Consider the following 23,488-nt stretch of genomic DNA (forward strand, 5'->3'; position numbering starts at 1 on the left):
CCTCTGCAGCCCTCACACCAGCTAAAACGGGAATCCAACCAATTCCCTCATCCCCCTGCGCGCCAGGAACGCGCAGAAGCCTGGGCGAGAAAAAAAAAAACACCTGGTGAAAGTTTGAAGGCTGTGATATTTGAGGGCAAAAGTGTTCATGTAAATGAAGAAAACCACCGAGCGCACACGTGGCTGGCCGCTGGGGACCGTGGCAGGGAACGCAACGCCTGCTGGCCACCACGGCTCCAGCACATCCACGTGGACAACCCCGCCGGCACCAGCTCGGGACCTGGAAGAGCTCAGCCTGACTCAAAGCCCCGCAAAGGGCGCCCAGCCCCGAGGACCGACTCACCCGGACAGTTGCTCCCCTCTGCGTCGGCGGCGGCCGTCTTGCCATCGGAGCAGCACCCGAGCGGGGCGTTGTAGCACGTTGCCCTCTCGATGGCTGGCGTGGGGGTTACCTGGCTTTCTTCCACCTCCTCTTCCCCTGCAGGGCACGAAGGAGAACCTTAAGGACCTCAAATCTGTTAAACCACGGGGATGCTGAGCTCCTGAGCCCCGAAGTGCCCGCTCACCAGCGGAGCCGGCCCCGCTGGCCTCCTGGTCTCCGCTGGTGCCCATCTCTTGGTCCCCGCTGCCCTCGGCGCTGCCCGATTCCACGTAGGCAGGCTGGGTGGTGGCCAGGACCACCGGAGAAGTGGCCAGAGGGCGGACGGTGGTCTTCGCCACCCCGTGGGTCATCCAGGGCGTGGTGGCCGGCCTGGCCGTGGTGATGCGCCTCGTCGTAGGGTGAGCTCTTGGGGTGGGCTTGGCTTCTTCCGTCAGCGGGGGGCTGCTGGCCAGCTCGGTGGGCTCTGGAGCCCGGGTGCTCAGCTGCAGCGGCGGAGGAAGGATGACTTTGTCCAAGGGGAGGGTGGGCAGCGGCGTGGGAGGCGCCGAGTGGCTCGTGTGGGTGATGGACTCTGCGAGGAGCAGCGAGAGAACGAGGTGAGGAAGGGCAGGTTTGGGAAATGCTGTCCGTGATGCTGGGATGCACGGTGCAAAGCACGGGCAGTGCAGGAGGAGGCAGCCCCGGGGCTGGGAGCAGCCTCAGGGCACAGAGGTGGCCCTGTCCCGGCGCTGGGGACGGCAGGCACTCACCGTGGCACTGCCCCGCGTGCTTCACCGTGATGAGCTGCCCCTGCCGGCACGCGATGGTCTGCAGCTGGCACTGGTCCCCGTAGGTGACACCATCGGAGCCACACACCTAGCAGGGCAACGGAGCAAGGCGTGAGCTGCGTCTGTTCTCTGCTAAACCCTGGGCAAAATAAACCTGTCCCCGAATTCCCTGGAGCAGAGCAGCTCAGAGGTGCCACCGACGCCTGATGCTGGGGATGCCCACGACTGGCACGTCCCCAAACCACGCGGCGAGGACAGTGCCTGCTCCTGGTGGGCAGGGGGAGACCTCGAAGTCCCGAGCCTGGCACCACCAACCCAGACACGCGTCCCTGCGCCCGCAGCCCAGCTGAGCCCCTCGGCGATGCCCCCAACCTTGGTCATGTTGGCCTCGGAGCAGAGCGGGGACGGGCACTCGCAGTGCGCAAAGCCGTTCACCTCCACGCAGGAGGCGCCGAACTCGCAGCTCATTTCCTCGCAGGATTTGGGGGCCGATGGGTCTGGGGTAGGGAGAGGAGGAGGAAAAGACGATAAAAAGTGTGTGCCAATCTTAAAACAAACCAATAATCAAAGCCAAGAGGCTATGCTGGATCCAACCCCCTCTCTCCTCCCAGGGACTCAGCAGAGCAGCACTTCTGTCCCCACGTGTCCCTCTGGCCCGTGGCTCCCGCACCTTTCTCGCAGCCGGTCATGCCCAGCTTGCTGCCGTTGGGGCACTGGTTGCACTTCATGCCGGTGATTCCCGTCTTGCAGGAGCACAGCCCCGTCATCTGCTCGCAGTCGTCGCGCACCGAGCCCACCGGGTCGCAGTTACAGGCTGGGCGGGGAGGGGAAAAAGAAAAGGTTGTTCTGGTGGGGCTGGGGGGCTGGCAGCAGTCAATCCTTCAGAAAATGAGGAGAAGGATGCGGGGACGACCACGACGCCGGCTGCTACCCTGTGCTCACTGACCCAGAGGCTTGGATTTAAAGCCTCCAGGTAAGAGCGAACGAGGTACGCGCTTGGGGAGCCGTTTCAGCAGTGCAGGTACAAAGCAGCCTGCTTGTTTCTAGCTTTAGCTTTCTGGCATCGATCACCTACTGAATCCTGGCGTGCCGGTGCTCCTGGGGCCGGGGAGGAAGCCAGGAGCTTGCCTGGAGCACTGAGCATCCTCCCTACCCTACAGCGGCACCGTGTCCATCACCCAGCTCCCCGCGATTTCAGCAAGAAATGGGCAAAACCACGGTCCCTGCGGAGAGTTTCTTTGCAGAAACAGCCAGCTCCACAGCACCAGCATTAGGGCTCCCAGTTTTAAATGGCACAATGACCCCACAGTGCCCAGAGCCTTGCCAACAGCAGGAGACCCAGGACAAGGTGTGCCGGCACTCACGCGTGCAGCCGCTCTTGCTGTCGGTGACGATGCCGCGGAAATTCCAGAAGCCAGGCTCACAGCGGTCGCACTTGAGGCCCCCCACGCCCGGCTTGCAGGAGCACTGCCCCGTGGCGGGGTCGCAGGCCCCCCCGTAGGAGCCGTAAGGGTTGCACTGGCAGGTGCCTGCGAGCAAAAGAGAGGGCATGAGGATAAATCCCGGCCAAGGACGGGAGCCACCGCAGGGAGCACGGAGCCACCCGTGCTGCTGAAAGCCTCCTCCTGCTCCAGCTGCAAGGGGCAGGACCTTCAGGGAGGGACCCGCTTGCTTTGCTCTCATCTACGGCTCCTCTCGCTTCGACATCAAAGGGAGAGGAAGCTCTTAGGGGTTTATTATTAATTCATTAATTGGGAACTCGGTGGAGGGAAGCGATCCGAAGATGGACGGAGAGGCGCCGCCTTAATCCCCAGGGAGAGGTGGAAAGGGGGCATGGGACAGAGCTGGAGAGCAACACAGGTGGGACAGAAACCAGTGGGATCCCGTATGGGTGGAACGGGAGGTGGGAAGCTGTCCCCATGGGTGGAAGGGCAGGGGACAGGACGTCCAGGGACGCACAGGAGCATCACTATGAGCCACCAGGGCGATGCCGAAGGCGAGACGCTCCGTCTCCTTCCCGACCTGCTCCCGCTGTCTGGGCTGGCCCCAGGAAGAGACAGCGGCTGAACGCTGCTGCTTTTTAAATTATCTGGTACATTAAGCAGCGCTACATCCTCGTCGGGCAGGCATTAGCCAGGCCCAGGCATGGCTTGAGTCACGTCTCCGCGGGGCGATGGGTTTCCCTGACAGGCGGTCGCAGCCTCAGCTGTTAACAGCTTGCTAATGCCTCTCAAAACGGGCCTTCTGCTCAAGCCCTGCCTCCGGTAATTATTTAATAAATATTAATGAAACATTTGCCAGCTCAGCTCCCTGCACGGTGTCACCAAGTAGCCACAGGTCCCGGGGTGAAGGTCCGCGGGGGAACCTAAGGGCACCGCCCCAGCTCAGGCTGCAGCACGTGGAGCCCAGCATCGCTCTTGTTGCTCAGCCCGAGCTTCCAGCGATGGGATGAAGGCACAAAAGGGCACGGCCTGGCCCCTGGGGCACCTTCTGCCGCGTCCAGCACGGGCTCGGCACCAGGCAAGTCCTCAGCAACCTTCCTGAATTACAGGGGGCTTAGACCTGGAAGGTCACTGCTAGGAGATGGCGAAGGGTGCGCGCACACCTCCATGCGCACATGCTGCCTGTGGAGCTGGGGACAAACGGAGGCTTTTTGAGCCTTTGGAAGTCCCTCGCTAGCTGAGGAACGGGGAGGGCCAACCTTTCTTCATTTTCCCTGGGATGGGACCCCAGGGACCCCCTCCCTGCGATCCCTCCTGCTTTCCATCCACCTTTGAGGGCCCCCTGTGCCCCAAAACTGACCATCACTTACTCGGGCACCCCGCTGCGCCCACGCCGAGCGCCAAGGTGGTGTTGTCCGGGCAGCACCCGTAGATGGTCTGGCTGCAGTGCACCACCAGGAGAGGCGGCGGGGTGGTGGCCAGGGCTGCGGAGGAAAGCAGAGAGGCACGCGGGTTATTTTGGCTGCCTCCGGGCAGCGCAGCCAGCGCACGCATCGAGCAGCCGGCAGCATCCCTGCAAAGCCACGGGGTCCTCGCGGGGATGCTGGGGAAGGGGTGATGGGAGGTCCTGGCTTTGGCCAGGGGAAGGACAGGGCACAAAACAGGGACACCAGGGCACCGCTGCGGGGTCTCACCACGGCAGGCTCCTTGGCTGGTGACGTAGAGGTCCTGGCGCTTTTCGCACCGCGTCTTCTTCAGCTCGCACTCGTTGGCGTAGGTCACGCCGTCAGAGCCACAGACCTGCCAGGACAGAGCGGGGAGCTGCTCAGGGCAGGTTCCCCGTCCATACGATCCCCTCTCCTGCCCCAGGAAGCACATGGAGAAGCCACCAGGCTGGAGAAACCCAGCCCAGAAGTGCCTGGCGTGCTCACCGGGCTGCGCGGCACCGCCAGGCAGGTGAAGTCGCACACGCAGCGGTCGTCCTCCGCGTCCTCGTCCCACCAGCCCCCGTACTGCCGGCACCGCTCCTGCTCGCACTCGCTCCCGTCGCCGGAGCCCGAGCCCCCCGAGCCGCACTCTGGAGCGGAAGAAATTTGGGGTAAGAGGGGGTCCCAGCCACCAGGGCAGGGCTGGGGGGAAAAAGACGTCCCCTCAAAGCCCCCTCCATCCCCATCACAGCAGGTTTAACCTCCTCAAAGGCACGGAATTACAGAAGAGGTCAGTTTGGAAGGGACCTTTGGAGATCAACTCGTTCCCTCAGCTCAGTGGGGAGACTGCTGCCGCCACCGCAAACATGCAGGGCAGAGGGAGGGATGGGGTCTGGGCTGGCTCCGACGGCCAGTCAGGCACAAATTCCTGGCTCGGCAGACAAACAACATAAAAACCCTGTCCCTGGCCTGGCTGCCTCTCTGAAAGATGCTCAGAGCTCCAGCAGCAAGAATAGAGATGTTGCTGATTTCAAAGGCCTCTTTAATTAAAAGGAGAAAAAAAGAAAAAAAAAAGGAGGGGGGAAAAAAAGTGAAGCGAAAAAGCAAAAAAGGAAAACCTGCCCCTTTTTATTGAGCGATCAAAGGCTGGGAGCTGGCATTACACAGAGAATTATTTAAGATCTTTTCCCAGGGGGACATCAACCTGCAGCTCCCGAAGGAGGGCCGTGATCAAACACCGTGCTCTGCCTCGCCGTCTCCCCGAGCCCTGCCGTGCTCTGAGGGCTTTTTTCCAGCGCAACGAGCTGGGGAAGCTCAGCTGGCCGGGCTGGCACGTCCCAGCAGCCAGGTTTAGGAGAGGTTTAAGCTCTCAGCCAGCGTTAACCCCCACGGGGTGCTCGGGAGGTCCTGAGCACCAGCAAAGCAAGTCGGAGGGCTCCCAGCTTCCTTCCAGAGGGTGCCGATGTGCTTCTCCCAAAGCACCCAGAGATGGGTAAAGGATGGGGCTGAAGGAGCGGGATCACGGCTAGCAATGGGGGATGCCACAGCAGATCTCCACCCCAGCTCTGCCCTGCTTTTTTTTGGGAAGGACTCGGAAAAAGCAGCCTGGGGGTGGATTTTCCGCAGCTGCCCAAACCCAGCTGGGATGGTCCCAGTGGAGGAATGGATTTGGGACCATCAGGGAGCACAAATCATCCCCCAAGGGGGGTGACGAGCATTGCAGAACGACCTCGAGCACCCCGCAGGAGGGTCCCCACGCGGAGCAACCCCGTGCAGAGCCAGCAGCCCAGCGCCCTGCCACTCCTCCAAAATAAACCCAGGAGAGCACGAAATTAAAGCAGCCACACATCTCCGTGCCGACGAGGCGGCATCGCCCCGGGGCAGGGCGGCAACCTACCGTCCTCGCACGGCCCCATCCTGGCCACCTCGATGCTCTGCTGGCGCTGGCAGGCGGCCGCCCGCAGCTCGCAGCGGTTGCCGTAGGTGAGCCCGTCGGTGCCGCACACCTGGCCCAGGGGCTGCCCCTCGCAGTGGGGGCACACGCACTGCCCCCCCGCGCACGTGCTGCCGAAGGAGCACACCGTGCTGCCGCAGGACTCTGTGGGGACACGGGTGAGAAATCCCAGTTAATTCCCCGCTGGGGGTCAGGCTCCGCCGGTCTCCTCTCCGGGATTTGGAGGGGGTCTGCGCGCTCAGCCCCGCAGCGCCAGGCTGGGCGGGTTTCATGGGGCTCCGGGCGCTGCTTTCAGCGAAGTGTCGCGTTGTTCTAATGAAGAAGCGAGGCAAGGCTTTTAATTCATTAAGAAATTAGCACAGGCGGCTCCCCGGGATGGGGAGTAGGGAGGGAACACGCAGGCAGAGAGGAATTAACCCCCGGGGACAGAGGGAAGGGAAAGCTGCCGGAATCTGTGCCACCAAACAGCCCCTTGGTGCTTCCCATTTTGGTTTCCCATATTAATGTGTTTTTAGCCCAATTTCCTCGCTCGGCTCAGACAAAGCAGAAAGCCACCCGTCCCCAACCCGGGGTGTCTCTGGTGCCTCCCCACAGGGCCACAAACACCCCGGGGAGCCTCGGGTGGCCATGCCCAGGCACCCCGGGCGGGCAGGGAAGGGGGGGGGGGGTCTGACCATCCTCTCCCCAAAACGCCACCGAAAGGAGCGAGAAGAGGGACGAAGGGGACCTTGCCAGACTCACTGCAGTCGCCTTGGGCGGCCACCAAGATGTTCTTCTGCTGCGTGCACGCCCGGACGTGGAGCTCGCACTCGCTGCCATAGGTGTTGCCGTCCGTGCCGCAGACGGGCTGCGAGGAGGGCACGCACTCCGTGGGGCACACGCACCTCCCCGTCTCCGCCTCGCAGATGGCCCCGAACTGGCACTTGCCACAGCGGTCTGCACGGGCGAGGAGCAAAAAAAAAAAAAGCAGGTTAGAGCAGCGGGGAGGGCATCGCTCTCCGATGAAGCTCCGAGCTGAAATAAAATCCCCGCTGCAGCCCCCTCGCCTGCGCAGGTCCTCGCTGGGCCAGGAGGTGAGGCTGGGGGAGGCAGAGGGGTGGGGGGAACTGCTGGTAAAAGCCGTCAGGGCCAGGAGTAATCGTGATGAAATATCCCCGGCGCTGGAAGCTGTTACGGCTAAATAGGAGGCGGGAGAAGGCGCGGGGCCGAGCGCAATTAGGGGATTGATAAATCAGCGGCGGCTGCGGGGTGCGGGGCGCAGCCCCTGGGCTCCCAGGGGGCAGGGGAGGCAGGACTCGAACATGGGAAGGCAGCAGGGTGGGAGGTTTGGCTGCAAGCCCCGAAGCCAATTTGCTTCCCAAAACGGGGAGCAGGTGCTCCCCAGGGGCACCGCTGCCTCCCCGCCCAGCACCCTGGGGCGGCCGCGCGCCCGCCCGCCCTGCGGGACCTCCCTGCGCTCCTGGGGACGTGACACAAAGGTGACACCACCGCCTGCTACACCCACGGGGGGAAATCCAGAGGCTGGTTTCACGCAGGGAAGGGAACAGCCCCAGCCCAGGACCAGGCTGGGCTCCAAAATCCACCGCAGGCTCCCCGTGTGCAGGTCCGAGATCCTGCAGATTGTTGTTTTTTGTTTTTTTTTTTCTCATTTTCCTTTCACCCAGCAGGAAGGGGAAACGACTTGAAGGCACCAAGGCAGGGCCACGGCTGTGCCACACCGAGCTGCAGGCACAAAGACAGGGCTCCCGCCCCCCACCCTGCAGATTGAGGGCAAAACAGCAGTATTTTGACGAAAGCGCAGGAGCCCAGCCCTGCCCGCGCAGCCCGGCAGATTGCGCGATGGGCTGAGCGCTGTGCCTGTGTGCAAACACTTTCTGCCTGGCAAAGCTGCGCTGGCACGAGCAGAGAGCTTGCAGATGGAAGAGCTGCACGTGGGGCTCGATTGCACACGCAGGGAGAGCTCTTGCTACGAAAGAGGACGGATCCTGCACCCTCCAGGGGCGAGCTCACTGCACCCCAAACCGTCCAGCAGCATCGTCCGGGGGCGAGGACGCACACCGATGCCACTCTCCCCTCCTTTCCCCGTGCACAGCAGCACCCAAAGCACAAATGCACCCAAGCAGCCCCACCGGGAGCACCAAGAGGCTGGCTCCTTACCGCAGGGCCCCTTGTGCTTCACCCTGATCTCCCTCCTGAGGACGCAGGCCATGGAGTCGAGCTCGCAGGGGTTGCCGTAGGTGCGGTTGTCGCTGCCGCAGACGGGGTCGTAGCGGCCCTGGCACACCTGCTGGCACTCACACACGGGCTCCTGGTTCTTCACCACGCACGTGGCCCCGAAGGTGCACTCCACGCTCACGCAGGGGCTGGGGGTGCCCAGGTCTGCAGAGGGGACAGGAGAGACGGGGCGCCGGGATCAGATCGCTGCGTGCTGAGCATCCCCGGGCACGGTGCACGGCGAGGCATGCCAGCATCTCCAGCACCCCCCCCTGCCTCCCCAAAAAGCCGTGGCAATCGCACAGAGATCCTGGCCTCGCGGCAGCCCCCACTCCTCCCGTGCCCCCCCGCATGCCCGGCTCAGCATCCCCCCCAATGCTCGGCGGAGGTTTGGGGTAGGAAGCAGGCACGAGGTCTTCCCCCCGCGCACCTGGCTGCTCTCCTCCGTCCCACGCCCCTCGAGGAGGGAGCCAGGCTCTGATCAGCCCCACAGATTTTTTATGGCTTTCTGAGCCCCCCCCCGATGTTGGGGTCTCCCTGGCATCGGGAGGCATCGTTCTGCGGGGGGGGGGGGGGGGGGGGGGGGGGGGCAGCACAGGCTGCGGGCTCCCCTTTGCCAGCAGCCAGCACCCCTCGCCCCGCGCAGCCGGGGAGGTTTGGAGACGGCGCCAGGGCTGAGCCGGCGCTGCTTGGGGACCCTTTCCCGGCACCCAAGAGAAAATCCCCGAGGACATGGGGCGAGGAAAGGACGTGGACTGAACGAGGACACAGCGAGAGGAAGGATGTGGGGACAGACAGGGGTGAGATGGATGCAGGCACAGACGCAGCGCGGCCCCCGTGGCGAGGAGCAGCGGGGCAGGCAGGGGGCGGGGGGCCAGGCAGAGCCCCCCCAGCTGCCGGCAGGGCCCGGGGGTGCTGGTTTTCCTCCCCTGCTGGGCACAAGGGGATGCAGCTGCAGGGCAGGACCAAGGTTTGAGCCCTCTGCAGCTTGGCTGCGTGCTGTCAGCCAGCGAGAAACCAGCCCGGAACGGGGGCACCAGTCAGTCCCAATTTGGGATCTTGAATTTTTTCTCTTTGGGCTGTCCCTGCCAAGTCAGAGCTCAGAGCAAAGGAGCAGGGGGATGATTCGGGCATGGGGTCACTGCTTGGACCCTGCCTTTCCACCTGTCCTCAATTTCCCTGTGGGGAATTACGGGGTTTACGAGCTGTGATGCTGCTCACGTCTCCTGCTTGTGGTCCATTTAAAAGCAAAACAAAGCACCCGTACCGTAGGCACGGCCCCCAAACACACAAGAGGCAGTGTGCTTGTATGGAGAAAGAGCCCAAAAGCACAGCGCCCGTTCCACACCCAAGGGCACGATCCCATAGCTGCTGGCGAGCTTTGCAGAGCCCTAACCAAGCCCCCGTAGCTGGGGACCCCGAGCCCTCCTGCAAGCCTGGGGCTGGGAAGAGGTAAGCAGCTCCAAAGCTGTGCACGACCCCTGGCATCACACCCAACGGGCTCCATCACCAGCTTTGTGGGGCCGTAACGGGGTTTTCCTGGGGAAGAACCACACGTGAGCGCAGCCAGCTCCTCGGTGCTGCCAAAAAGGGGCCCGCGGTGCTTTGCTGGGTGCTGGGGGGCCGCAGCCCCCGCCCCGGGGCCGCCCCGGTGAGCGCAAATCACTGCGGGGAGCAAGGGGACGAGCGCAGGAAGGAGCGGGAGGGAAAAGGGGGGCAAAAGGAGAGGGAAACTCAACCAGGAGCAGTCCAGAGGGATGGATCGGCCAGAGCGGGGCTTGCAGAGGAGGGGGGTCTTGCCAAACCCACTCTCATTTGCCCCTAAGGGTCAAGGCACAGCCAGCAGCAGCCGAGACCCCGCTGGGTGTCTCCGTCCCGGTGAGAGGTGTGCGGGGCATGGGGATGGGGGCGAAACCGGGGGAACCTCTCCGTCCCAGGGGCTCTTAAGCAAAACTGGAGAGGAAGGGAGCAGCGGGGAGAGGCCAGGGCTGCCACTGGCTACGGAGAAGGGGAGAAAGCCGACCTCCTAGCAGAGATGTCCGGGTAGGGAGCAGAAGGGTGCTGCGAGGACACAGTTCCTTCCTCCAAACAGGCAACGCTGTAAAACACAAGACACAGACGAAAGAGGAAAGAGAGAGAGCGGAGGGGAAAGAGAGCAAAAAGAGGCAGGGAGGAAAAGACAGATGCAACTCCAGACACCTTCCCTCCGCCTCCTGTCCACACCGGCCTCGTCCCAGCCCTCCTTCCTCAGCTGCCCCGTCACGGGGTGAAAGCAGGGAAGGATCCAAAGCAGGGCCTGGGCTGTTGTGCTTGGCTTTGCCTCTTTGCCTTGCTGCTGGAAAAGACAACGGCTGGGCCTAGAGTTGATGAGGTGTGTGGGAGAGATTCAAACATTGCTGCCGTTTGAATGGTCTGCGCTTCAATTCCCTCTGGCAGCCCCCTGTGGCCTCAAAAAAAGGAGCTGTGGACACCTGGGCTGGGTTCACCTCTGTGGGTGCTGGATGCAGGCAGAGCTGGCAGCATCCTCAGCCTGCCCTGCTCGCTGGGTTTCCTCGAGTCCTGCCCTGCCCTGGCATCCCAAGGACCCTGAATCCCAAGGAGCCTGCATCCCAGGGACCCTGCATCCCAAGGACCCCGAAGCCCAAGGACCCTGCATCCCAAGGACAAAGGGCTCCCACCCCACCAGCACACAGCTGCTGCCAGATGTGTGCACCTGGGAGGAGGGATTAAATAACTGAGAATACAATTGAGAGGGGAAAAACGGATGCGCAGGGACCGCATCCCGCTGTCTGCTGGCCTCACTCCACGGACGTGGCGCAAAGGATGCCAGCCGGGGAGCAGGGCAACTCCCAGCAATCCCCCCTCTGCTTTTCCCCGAAATATGGGGTGCCTTACAAGCCCAGCTGAACACAACAGCTCCTCCAACGCTGGCCGTGGGCACCTCGCACCCTGCTTTGTCCCCATCCTCCTCCTCCTCCCACACCAGGGACACGGGGAGGCAGAAAAACGCCCTTGCTGCCCTCCTCGTACAAAGGACCCGGGGACCTGACTCAGAAGCATCCGAAAGCCAGAAACATGCTGAAATGGGTGGTTAAAAATAACAGTCGTCATTACATTGAGTGGGATTTTGGGAGCCTGACAAGCAATTCTCCAGCAGCTGGGCCTGGCAGGATTAAAACCTAGCGCGGGAGCGCAAAGCCAGCAGAACAGACCCAAAACACCGGGCGGAATTTCCAAGTGCTTCAGGAGGTTTGAAGCGCCTGATCCCTTATAAAACATCAGCTTAGAACGACGTCCTGAACCTCCGGTAAAATCAAAGCCAGGCTGAAACGACCGGTCCTTCGAACTCATGCAAACCAACCCGGTGTTCGACCTTCTTCATTTTTCCATGCAAAAATTTTAAAATCGGATGTTCCCAACATCCTAGGGCCCTGAAACCCCCTCCTATAAGACATGTTTCCATTGGAAAGGTCAAAAGCTTCTCCCAGAGATGTGACAGAGCCACGCTGAGACCTCCGGAGAGCGGGAGCGCTGGGGCCGGATCCTGCAGGAGAGGACCTGGAGCCGAGAGAGGTGGGCATGGAGGGGAAGCATGGCAGGAGCTCGGGGTCTGGCACTACCCTGGGGGGGAGGAATGAGTGGGGTGGGCTGCACGGGACCCGCCCGGTGATGGGGCCATGGGTGGTGGAGGTGGTGGATGAGAGGAGCTGGTGGACATCGCTCGGGTGCTCCCGCGCTAGCGAGCACAGCGGAGAGAGACAGAGCAAGGAGGAACACAGAAACACACACAGACACGGGACACTTGGCTGCTGGAAGGCAAAAAGAGCACGAGGAGCCGATAACTGGGGGCTGGCCGGCCGTAAAACCGAGGGCATCGCTCCGAGGTGGGCACCCAGCCACACCACTCACCTGCTGCGCCCCAGCACCAGCCCCGGGACGGGGCTGCCGGGACGGGAACGAGAGGTGCGGGCGGGCGGCCCGGCGGCACCGGTGCTTACCACAGGGTCCGCTGTGCTTGACGGGGATGGCAGCCTTCTGCTGGCACTCGGCTTTCTGGCGCTCGCACTCGTTGCCGTAGGTGCGGCCGTCGCGGGCGCAGAGCGGCCGGTAGGCGCCGTCGCAGGAGAGGCGCTCGCAGGAGCAGCGGGCGGCGCCGCGGCGGTTCAGGCAGACCCCGTTGAACTTGCACTCGTCCTTGCATTTGTCTGCAAGAAGGGAATTCGGCTGCAGGGCTCGCCCCGAGGATGGAGAGCACGGGGAGAGGACGAAGGACGAGTGCTCCCGTTCCCCAGGGGGCTGGGGTACTCACCCTGGTGCTGGCACTGCCCCGATCGCACCTTCTGGATGTCCAGCCCCCGCAGGGCCCCCGAGCGCCCCATCACGCACTCGTTGTCGTACGTCACCCCGTCGTCCCCGCACACGGGCTCCCGTTTCGGGGGGCAGTTCTCGGGGCGGGGGAGCAGGTCGGCCCTCCGGGTGCGGGGGTTCACGCGGCACACGCGGTTCATGTCGTTGAGGATGCCCTTGCAGGGGTCTGCACGGAGATGGGGAGGAGGAGGAGGAGAGCAGGCGGTCAGGCACGCTCGAATCCTGCCCAGGGGGGTGCTTCCGAAGTGCCCCCCCAGCCCCACGCACCCCTGGGCGTCCCCGTTGGGGTTCAGGGTGCTGGTCTCCCCTCCCCAAGACCCACGTCTATGGGGGCTCGTGTCGCTCAGAGTTGCTCACTGGGGACACGCACCCTACCCAAGGTGACCATGGATGGGATGAGCTTTTTGATTTTTGAGTGTTTCCACCCTTTAATCCTATTCTATGAAATCCCCGAATTTATCACCTGCCCTATCCACTCTCTCCCCGACCTTGCAGGGCACCCTCGTGCCACACAGCTCACCCCATCCCATCCCATCCCATCCCATCCCATCCCATCCCATCCCATCCCATCCCATCCCATCCCATCCCATCCCAGGACCTCCAGCCCAGCCCAGGCCACCTGAATTTCTGCTGACTGCCAACAAAATAGAGGAGGAGCTGAAAGGAGCCGCAATGCTCCGGGCCTCCCCTCTGCCCCAGAAACCGGGAGCACCCAGGGTGACACCAGCTCCGTCGCGCCTCCCACTCACACCCGGTCGCCCTACTTGAGCAATCGATGCGAATTTCAGGTCTGCAGCCTGCCCCAACACACTCCCACACCTTCCCCCAGGGACAAACGGGGCCTGGCACGTGGCCTGGTGATCTCACGGCTTTCCTAACGAGCACAGTTGCTTTTAATTAGGAGCACCCATCGCTAGACAAAGAGCGAGAAGCATCCTTGGAGTGGCAGGACCGCTGAATTTCCCCCCCCGACCATGCCTCTACTTCTCCTGGCACACACAAAAAATTTCACGCGATGCCCACCAAGGGCTGGGGACTCACCGCAGGCTCCGTCAAACTTCTTGAAGACGTTCTCCTGCTTGTCGCAGGCGTGCTTGTTGAGGTCGCACTCGCTGCGGTAGTCCTTGCCGTCGCTGCCGCAGACGACGCTCTCGGCCACGCCGCTGCAGGACGCGGGGCACACGCACTTGGCCCCCTGGCCGTCGGCCGAGCGCACGCACGTGCTGCCGAAGCTGCACGTCACCTCGGCGCAGGGGTCCTTGGAGCCTGGGGGGAGGACGGGGTGTGAGCATCGCCAACATTTCCCCCACGCCTGCCTCGATAACCCCGAGCATTAAAGCTTGGACCCAGCATCCTTCGCTTGGATCCGGGGGGTGCTGGAGGCAGCGTCCGTCCCTGGAGCTGCGGCATCCACCCCGGTGCTGAGGCTGGGGAACTGGTCCTGACCCACAGCAAGCAGGGACAGGGAGCTCAGCCCCTGCTCGCCACACCCCCAGCCCCCTCACCGCCAGCCCCTCGCCCTCCATGAGCCCCGAGAGCCTCCTGCTCCAGCACGAGGGTCCTTGAGGCGCCTCCCGTGAGCCGTAATTAGAGGAAGAGCTTAAGGAGCAATTTCCTCCCCGCCAGGGGATTGCCAGAGTTTGTTTGCCAGCTCTTTTTTTTTTTTTTTTTTTTTTTTTAAATTCATCACTTTTTTATGATGATGATTTTAAATAAATCACCCGGTGCTCTCCCCTCCTCTACCGAGCGCCCCGGCAGGGGAGCCGGGTGCGGATTTATTGCAAGCCAAGCGCGCCGCGTGCGAGAAAGGTCAAGTTAATTTACTCGCAGACGAGGAGGCTGGGGTCTCATTTACACAGCTCTCTGCTCCCAGCTGGTGAATGCCAACCAGGGGAAGGGCTTTCATCAGCCCACCCAGCCTGTGCGCACGCCGCCGCAGGGGTGAGGCGCGGCGGGGAGGCTGAGCTGGCTGCGAGGGGGCTGCTCCCAGCGGGTCCGCATCTCCAGAACGCCCTTGGGACATCAGCGTGCCTGCTTCTTACACCCTGTTGGTGTTTCTCTCCTCGTCTTTTCCCCGCGGGTCCGTGCCCAGCCACCCAAGAGCATCCCCAGCACCCGAGCATGGCCATAGGGTCGGAAGCATCGCCGTCCCTGCACACCCCTCGCCTCCTGGCCCCAGCCCCGGCGCGGTGCTCACCGCAGGGTCCCTTGCTGATGACCTTGATGCGCCTCTGCTGGTTGCACTGGGCTTTCTCCAGCTCGCACTCATTGCTGTAGGTGGAGTAGTCGGAGCCGCAGACGGGAGCCACCACCACGGGGCACGCGGTCTTCTTGCAGACGCAGGAGGCCTGGGAGGGGTCGGCGGGGCTCCTCTCGCACACCGCCCCGAACCCGCACAGCATCCCTCGGCAGGCTGGGGACACAGACGGGGGACACCTGAGGCACAGCACGCCCGAGACGGGGGGCAGAGCCCGGCTCGGGGGGGCCGCAGCCCACCAGGGACCGGGTTGGGGATGGCAGAGGATGCTCTGGGCGCGGGGCGAGGAGGAGGGTGCCATCTCCAAACGTCACCTCGTCGACAGCCAGCGGGAAAAGGAACGTCAAGGGATGGAAAGGAAAATATCCTCGCGTGGGACGCATCGCCCTGCACACGCTGCTTTATTCGGTGCCGTTCATGCAAAGCAGCTCAAGCCCGTGGCTGGAGTCTCTCCGAGAGGAGTGGCACGAATTTCTTATCACCTCCACTAATCAGAGCAGCCAGCGCAGACCAGTTCAGCATCTGAATTGCAAATGCAGCAGGGAATGGCGTTTTTACGCTCAGGGGGAGGAAGGGAGGGAGAGGACGGGTGTCCCCAAACTCAGCCGGTGCAGGTGAGACAGGGAGCCAGGGACACCCGAGCTTGGTGCCAGCGCCGCGCACCTCGCGCACAGCGTGCGTTGGAGATGGAGCCTGACCTACATAATGGCAGAACAAGGAGTCGTAAAAGGCAAAATAAAACGAGCTCGACAGTGGCTCATTTACACTTCAATTCCCGGGCATTTGCCTTCAGCCGCCTTGAGATTTTGAGCTCATATGCACAGCAACAATGCACCACTAAGAGACTAATATCATCAAATAAAGAAGAACTCTCTTTCTCTCCTGCCCAATATCTAAAAGCAATTTATCATTTTTATGAAGCGCTCTGGATAGTCTCTCCCGCTCTTGCCATTGCTGCTCTTTCTCTCTCCCTTCTGTTTTTTCTTTTAAATACAGATAAGCCTGTTGAGCTCTGAGCTCTGGAAGTGCAGGGGAGGACAGGGAGGGATGCGAGTTGCAGGACACGCGGGGACCCATCCTGTCCCCTTCCCCACGGCACCAGGGGCACGGAGCAGGAGCGTGACCAAGCTTTGCTGCGCCCTGATGAGGAGCTGGAGGGCAGCTGGAGGGCTTGGAGATGTGCCCCAGGGACATCAAACCACCCCACGGGCAGCACAGGCTGGGGATCCAGGAGGGGCAGGGCTCCTTCCCGCACCGTACCTCGATTTCTGCCCCAAAGGAGCAGTGCCCGCCAGCATCATTTATCCTCTCAAAAGGAATCATTAAAACACACACGCGTCACGCAGCCTTCCCTTACATCGACTAAAAGAACTCCCCGCGCAAGGCAAACCAACCCTGAGCCTCCTCATAGCTAAATCCATGGGGCAAAACCCCACGTGCTTTGCACCGCGGTGCTGTTCTGGAGGGATGGAGCAGGATTAAAAACATAGCAGGAGCCCACGGATGCTCTGCCCGGCTTTTCGGGATGCACCAGCTCCAGCATCACACAGACAGACCGGGAAAGCAAGAAGGGAAGGGTGCCCAAAATTTTAAAGGAGGTGGCAGCGGCAGCTCTCTTAATTTCTTGACCTCTTCTGCTCCTGCCTTTCACCTCGGATCATTAAAAAGGAGAGGGAAGGGTTTCCAAAGAAGGAAGGGTTTCCAAAGCTGCCCTACTTCTGCTCGCACTGAATCGGAGGAAGTTTCGGCGGAGCCCAATTTAAGGCATCCCCGAGCGTTTCCGAAGCCTGGTGCTACCGGGCTTGGTGCTGTTTTCGGGTGCTGCCTCTCCCCGCAGCTCGCACATCCCTCCCGCCTCTCCCTCCGTCCCCACCGTGCCAGCAGCAAGGTGTCCCCGTCAGACGGGACCTCTGGAGGGGTTAAACCACCGCCAATGGCCTCGACCCTTCTCCGAAGGAACTTCAGGGGTCGTTAATTCGGATTTGGAGCCAAACTCTCTGAGCGATCCGCTTTGTACATGGGTCGCCCACGTGTATTTAAGGTCTTGGTTTGAAGTGATAAAAGCAGTGGTAAAAGACAAAAAGGCCACAAAGTTAATCGGGTCAGGTCACAGAAGGAAAGCGGATGGTTTATCGGAACCGAGATCTCTGTCTATTCCTCCACCTGAAACCATGTTCCCAACACACAAACTAAAGAGGTGATAAAGGGCATTTATTTACCTCCTGGCCCTAAGAGGGAGGTAATTCCCATTCCTGTGAGCTCCATCACCGCATACCCCAGGCTGCCAGGCACTCACTGCTTGGGGACAAAGCCCTGGGTGTCCCCAAAGCCACCAGGGCAGCACAGGGCGGTGGGCCACAGCAGGGCCAAGCACCGGGGTATGCTGTGGACGGGGACCCCGCATCGCTGATTTTCTGTGTTCGGGCCCAGAAACAAAGCAAGACATACACAAATGCTTCAAACCAGAAACAAATTGTGGTGGGCAAATTGGCTGTTTGGGTTTCTTTCACTTCTAATCATCACCAGTGCCCCTGGTGAGGGAGCCTGGTCACTCCCAGAAGGAGATTTTTAAAGCTCACCCACCCGACACCGCAATGCGCTCGGGTGGTGCAAGCTCAGAACCGGCCCGAATAAACCAAAACGCCTCAATTCCCCTTCCATGGGGCGGGAGGTTGGGATTCAGAGGGTTTTTCCTCCTTCCCAAGCACCTCGAAGCTCTCGAGGAGGGCGAGGAGCAGCCCCGGCGAGGTGTCTTTGCACCGCTCAGCCGTGCGGAACAAAAGGCAGGGCTTGGCTCGCTGCAACCGCGCCGAACGGCAGCCAAGCCCCTCTCCGTCTCTTAGCAGCACCGGAGCAGAAATAGGATAATAAGCAATAACAACAATAACCATAATAACAATAATAAGAGGTGCACCTGCTGAAGAGGAGTGGGAGAGCAGAAGGTGTTTGGTACAAATAAGGCAGGCTGAAGCGCGCCCGGCCCAACCAGCGTGGTGCCCGCGGGAGGACAGGGCGCGAAGCAGGAAGGGTTTGTAGGAGATCAGAGCTCCGCTCGGACACACGGAGTAAAATGAGGGGTTTTCCATCCACTGGCTAATTGGGGAAGGGGAGCGGGGCCAAAGCATCTGCCCTTTGCTCTGAGCAGTGCAGAGCAGGGGGTGGCACCCGGGGGGGTCAGGGGCGAGGGAGGATGGGGGCACACACACAGAGCTGCCTGTGGAAATGCCTTGGTTCTCCTATTTGCAAAAAAAGAAAAAGAGACGTGGATAATAATAATCATCGAGTCCCTGATGTCAGTAGGTAAATAACTCGCTACCAGTAGTGGGGATAAATAGCAAGCTGCCTTTGTCAAGTGCTTTGAGATCTCGAGGTGAAGAGCTCTACCTAATAAGCCCCAAGCATTCGCATTACGTTTACGATTATTGTTATTAAAGTGGAGAAACATTTTAATGTCAAAATTGCTCTTTTCCACCGAGTAGAGAAGAAAAAGAAACCAACACCAGAGCAGCAGCATGCGGGCATTGTTTCCTGCACACCCGGGTCCCCCCCACATCCCTGGGGCAATGCCTGCAAAGGTGCAGGAGGCTGCACCGCACCCAGCACCATTGTGAGGACACCCTGGTGACGTGCCACATCCCAAAACCAGCTGTCGTTGCCAAATACCTATGTGGCAGAGGTGAAGCTGCCTTCATGGGGCAGGCAAGAAGTGCTCACAGCGCTCCTGGAGCGAATCTCCTCCTGGGGAGGGTGGTCGGGCATTGGGATGGTGGAGCCCCCAGCCCTGGGGGCATTTCAGGGAGGTGGGGACGTGGCACTAAGGGACGTGGCTCAGTGATGGGACACCGCAGGTCAGGCTGATGGCTGGACTTGGTGGTCTGGAAGGTCCTTTCCAGCCTCTGTGATTCTTTCAGTGTGTTGAGGATATGCTTTGAAGGGGCTGCCAACACGAGCACGGCGGCAGCAGGCGCAACAGCAAAGGGCGAGAGCAGATGCACCGTAAATCCCCGGGGCCTTCTGTTTGGAGAGGGGAGGACGCTCCACCAGGCGATTTCAGCGAGCAAAAACCCGCCGTGGTCCAGCACGAGGACGTCACCGGCACAAAATAAAACACAGGACAGGGGGGAGCAAGCCCAAAGCGGGACAGAGCTGGCGCTCGGATGGGAAGGGAGGCCGGGGCCGGAGCGGTGCGCGCGTGTCGGGGCGGCGAGGGCCGGCATTAATTCTGCATGAGCCCGGCGCACGTTGCCATGGAGATCGGCGAGGCTGGCGCTCCCGCCGCGCCGCTCATCTGGTGCGCATCGACTGCTCGCCGGGCCCCCCCTCCCTGCCAGCAATATTAATTACGGCCCCGGGAGGCGGCACGGGGAGGACTGCGCTCCCCTGCGCTCGCGGCGCTGGGCACGTCTTCGTGGCCACGCCACCGCTGCCATACCGTGGTCCCCTCACGGCCGCCAGAACGAGTCCCCGAAGCACCCGAAGTTTCCCAGCCGGTGTGTTTTGAGAAGGGAAGGTCCTAAAGAATAGCAGGGAGAGCGGCAGGCATCCCGTTTGGGAAGCCCTGTGATGCTCTCAGCTCCCCGAGGAGCGTGCTTGCACAGCTCCAGACACAACGGAGCTTGGGGAAGCCAAGCATCTCCTCCAGGACCACAGCCAGGGGGCTCAGCACCTCCAAACACGCTCCTGAGCAGAACCCCAGCAGCTTGGTGCCCACCAGCCCCAACCTTTCAGAGCCCAGCACCTGAAATTCCCCTCCCGAGAGCCACCAAAACGTGCGCTGAGTGCTGCAGCCCCAGCTCCCCACCTGGAGCAAACAGCCCGGCCCCCGGGGCAGAGGAGGGGTGGGGAGAGCCGACCGCACGCTCCCGTAATTAAGAGAGGAGGGGGCGGCGAGACGACGAGCTTTTGGGAGATCTGAAAGCGAAATTTCGTGCTGGAGGCAGCGAGGTGGCGGCGAGGAAGGTGAAGGTGGTGCCGGGGGCGGGCAGGGCAGGGAGGAGGTTAAAGCCTCGCCTCCTCGGGATCCGAAACATCAAAGCCGCTCTCGCGAATCCAACACCATCTTAAAAGGCTCCCTCATTAATCTGTCACGAGCCCCGCTGCAAGAGCGGCTCCGAGCAGCTCCAGATCAGCTGGAAGGATTCATCAGCACAGAGGGGAGAGGTTTGGGAGGAGCCCCCGCAGCGGGGCCCTGCTCGTCCCAGCACACGGAACCCCCCCGGGGAGCTGCACAGCACCAAAACCCGGAGCCCGACGCGCACCGGGCGCGCGCCCCGGTGGGACGCACGCGGGAGGCGAGGGGAAAACACCTGGGGATGGCTCCAAGCTGCTCCCACCCTCCTGCTCCAGCAGGACGGGGTGTTTACAAGGTGCTCCCACCCCCCTGCTCGAGCAGAACCGGGTGTTTACAAAGCAGGGAGAAGAGAGGCAAGGAGGGCTGCAGCCGGCTGGGTGCCTGCAGGGAGGACGGCTCCTCCCCAGCCGCGGCAGGTCCAAAGCCTGTCCCCATCTGTGCCACCGGGCCAGCACAGCACGCTGCCCTTTGCTGCCCTTTGCTGCCCTTTCCCGAGGCTGCAGGCTCTGGCCAGCCCTTGTGCAAGGTCTGCACGCAGCTTGCTGGACCCAGGCTGCTGCCCCTTTCCCCCCCAGCCCAGCACCGGGCACCCCCAGCACCCCAAAAACGCGTGGCCACGTGTAACTACAGCTCCTGCTCTCGGCCAACGTCTCCCCATCACCGCAACCCGGGGACATGCTCCTGCAAAAAAAAAAAAGCAGTGCTCGCTGGTCAAGGCGCCCTCTCGCAGAGCGAGGAGCCCGGCCGCGCGCGCTAACTCGGGAGCTGGCAGCGAGGCGAGCTGCCTGCAACAACCTCAGCACAACGAGACCGAGGGGAAGAGAAGACAGAGCTCTTCTTGGTGTTGTTTCTTGGTCACGAGGCTCTGAGACTAAATGGCATGTCTTGGGAGACACGAGGCAGAGATAAGGGGACAGCAAGGTAAGTTTGGGGGATCGCAGTCCTAGCGAGGACCTGATTTAGGGAGAAGTGGCAGCACCTGCTAAGGTGCCCCCATCTGCTCCTCCTCCAACGCTTAAGCCACCCAACATGAAAGCACATAAATTGATCCCCAAGAGAAAGCTCAAACTTTGCTGCAAATGGAGAAGAAAACGCTCTCGAGAGATCAAAAGTGGTGCCTTAACTACTGCTGCCTTACCTACCGCTCAGCTGTTTGAAGAGCTATGTTTGGCAGCTCTCCTCTCTCCGGGGCAAACCTGCACTGCTCCGACCTGGCTGGGCTGAAGCAGGAGCCCCGGCCGCATTTGGGGTGCGCAGGGGGGACACGCCAAATGTTTTGGGTCACCACGGTGCTGGCGTCCCCGTCAGATGTCCCCACCTCGTGCCTCCGTAACCACGTCGAGCGCTGCGCCCCTGGCCCGGCACAGCACGTTGGGCTGGCGTCGCTCCATCCACGCTCAGAAGAAAAATGGGTGTCCGGCCCCCTCTGATGTTTCCAAACCCACCGAGACGGGACCTGAGCCTTTCCCACAGCTGCTTGGCACCTGCAGATGTGCACAGATGCCAGCAGAAGGTGGCACCCCCCAAGCGAGCCATCCACCAGGGATGCTAGCTAGAGGAAAGCTCTGGCTTATCCTCACCAAGAACAGGACCATGCAAGGGCGCGGTGGGAGCTGAATTTGCTCTCCCTGAGCAAATCCCCCAAACAATTTCATCTCCTGCAAGCAACCCCACCAAGGGATGCCGCAAAGAGGGCTCCAGCCTCTCCTCGCGGATGCTGGAGGAACGAGGAGCAGGGGTGGCACCCTCCGGATCCTCGCCCCAGGGGGTGCAGGAGGGCGCAGCCACCCCGCACTGCACCTGCCTCAACCCCAAAAAACCACAGCCAGCCCTGGGGGGGCTGCGGCTGAGCCAACACCGCCCCCGCTCCCCCTGGTGCAGGGAACGGAGGAGCATCAACCAGCACGGGCTGCTCCGACCAGCACCCAAGTCAGCCACCAGCACCTTACCAGGTCACCTCTTTGCCCCTCCCCCCCCCAAAAAAAAGCCCCCCCAGGACCACGAGGTGCACAGGGATGCGCCTCACCTGGCCAGGCAGCACTTTCCCATCTCCACTGGGGACCAGAGATTTTTGGGAGCGTGGCATCTGGCTGGGCCGGGCTGCTCATATTTTGGAGCCCCGAGCTAGGAGTTACACCTACGTGCATTTTTATTTTTCGCTTTAGATGTCTCCACCGGTCCAATTATAGATTAATCACATTTTATCTCGCATCCGTTTCTCCCCCGCCTCCTTCCCCGCCCCCATCGGCGAAGGAAAAGAGAGAAACAAACGGGTTATTAATTGGCCGCAGTCCTCTGCCGGGCTCTTATCTGGGCACATGAAACGAGGGAGGGTGGGGAAGAGGTGGCTGAGGAGGCTGCCAGCAGAAAGCAGGGCATTTTAAGGCGTTTTTTCAAAGAAAACACAGCTCGTACGGTGCCATCAGCTGAGCACATGCTGGCAGCGTGGCCTTGGAGAGCAAAGCTCCACGAGTGTGGGGATCTGGGGGGCTTTGGCGAGCCGTACCGTACTGGGCAAGGTCAGCACCCGGAGGATTGCCCGGTGCTGTTAAGAGGGGATGGGAAGGCTGGGGAGCTGTGTTACGGTCCCCCCAAATTTGCACGCCCTCACCATTTCTGGCCAGGGCAGCGGAGGTAGCGGGTGTCCAGCTGAGCACCGCTTTGCATTCTGCTCCTGGTGCTGGAAAAGCTGGCACCGCCGAAATCCCCTGCTCCCCAAACCACGGCCCGTGGCGCAGGGTGACTTCTGCCTGCTCAGATGTAACCTCCTGCCGCCACGAGCCTGCACAACCTTCTCCAACCCCTTCCCAGCCAGACCAGGACCTGCCCAGCAGCGGCCGTGCGCAGGGAAACAGCACGTCCCCATCACCCATGGGGTGGGCATCCCTTCCCACGTGTCCTGCAGGGGTCCTGGGGCAGGGAAGGATGTGGCTGCCTGGCCACATGCGTAAAACCCAATAAGACACCGAGGGGACGAGCACAGCGCAACCCCAGAGCTCAGCGCCGCTGCTTGGCAAGGTGAAGGTCCCTTTCCCCAGTCCCCACGGCCCCAGCAGACAAACCAGCAGAGCTGCTGGAGCGCCTGGACCACCCCATCTCCTCCTCCAGCCCTTCCCCACCTCCGGGACGGGCTGCTGCATCGCGCGAGCAGCAGTGCAAGGAGTGAGGATCTGCCATCCCTCCTGGCCCGAGGGAGAAAAACATCCCCGGCGAGGGCAGGGAGCATGGCATCGTGAGCTGCTCTGCTCCGGGCACAGAGGCTGCAAAATAGATCACTGGGTCACGGAGGCTCCGCGGCAGCTGCGGGGAGCACGAGAGGCTCAGTTGGCTTCCAGGGGAAGCAAGCTCCAGCGAGCTGAAGGGGTACTTACCATCTCGTGGGGTCGGCGGGGTCTGGGTGAAATAGCTGTTGGGCTTGTCTGCAAAGAAAAAAAAAAACAGGGGGCTATCAGCGGGGTTAATGCACGCAGTGCCCTCCTCCCCCCAGCCTCTATTCACGGCTCCCCAGCGGGTTTGGGGCTGGGGTTTCATCCCTCCAACACCCCTCCCGTGCAGGGAGCACCTGCAGCAAGGAGGGAGCAGCAGGAGCAGCCCCAGGAGCCCCAT

At 61.7% G+C, this 23,488-nt stretch overlaps 1 protein-coding gene across 6 annotated transcripts in view; it reads right to left on the reverse strand.

The window, feature by feature from the left end:
* The window catches only part of AGRN (agrin), an 81,350-nt gene that overhangs the window by 17,782 nt on the left and 40,080 nt on the right, over positions 1–23,488 (reverse strand). For 5 of the 6 annotated variants that reach the window (XM_040533440.1, XM_040533437.1, XM_040533435.1 and 2 more), the window contains 17 exons: positions 23,254–23,301; positions 14,752–14,967; positions 13,596–13,820; positions 12,496–12,720; positions 12,185–12,391; positions 8,130–8,351; positions 6,714–6,908; positions 5,916–6,116; positions 4,523–4,668; positions 4,286–4,391; positions 3,962–4,075; positions 2,514–2,678; positions 1,820–1,963; positions 1,522–1,646; positions 1,132–1,237; positions 567–953; positions 344–478 (listed from right to left, as the gene is read on the reverse strand). In XM_040533440.1, the coding sequence (XP_040389374.1) occupies positions 344–478; positions 567–953; positions 1,132–1,237; positions 1,522–1,646; positions 1,820–1,963; positions 2,514–2,678; positions 3,962–4,075; positions 4,286–4,391; positions 4,523–4,668; positions 5,916–6,116; positions 6,714–6,908; positions 8,130–8,351; positions 12,185–12,391; positions 12,496–12,720; positions 13,596–13,820; positions 14,752–14,967; positions 23,254–23,301 (2,967 nt within the window). The remainder of the gene's footprint in view (positions 1–343; positions 479–566; positions 954–1,131; positions 1,238–1,521; positions 1,647–1,819; positions 1,964–2,513; positions 2,679–3,961; positions 4,076–4,285; positions 4,392–4,522; positions 4,669–5,915; positions 6,117–6,713; positions 6,909–8,129; positions 8,352–12,184; positions 12,392–12,495; positions 12,721–13,595; positions 13,821–14,751; positions 14,968–23,253; positions 23,302–23,488) is intronic. The other variant, XM_040533438.1, reaches the window with a different exon arrangement.

The sequence above is a fragment of the Cygnus olor genome, chromosome 21 (genome assembly GCF_009769625.2).
Source record: "Cygnus olor isolate bCygOlo1 chromosome 21, bCygOlo1.pri.v2, whole genome shotgun sequence".
In the NCBI taxonomy this organism is placed as follows: Eukaryota; Metazoa; Chordata; class Aves; order Anseriformes; family Anatidae; genus Cygnus; species Cygnus olor.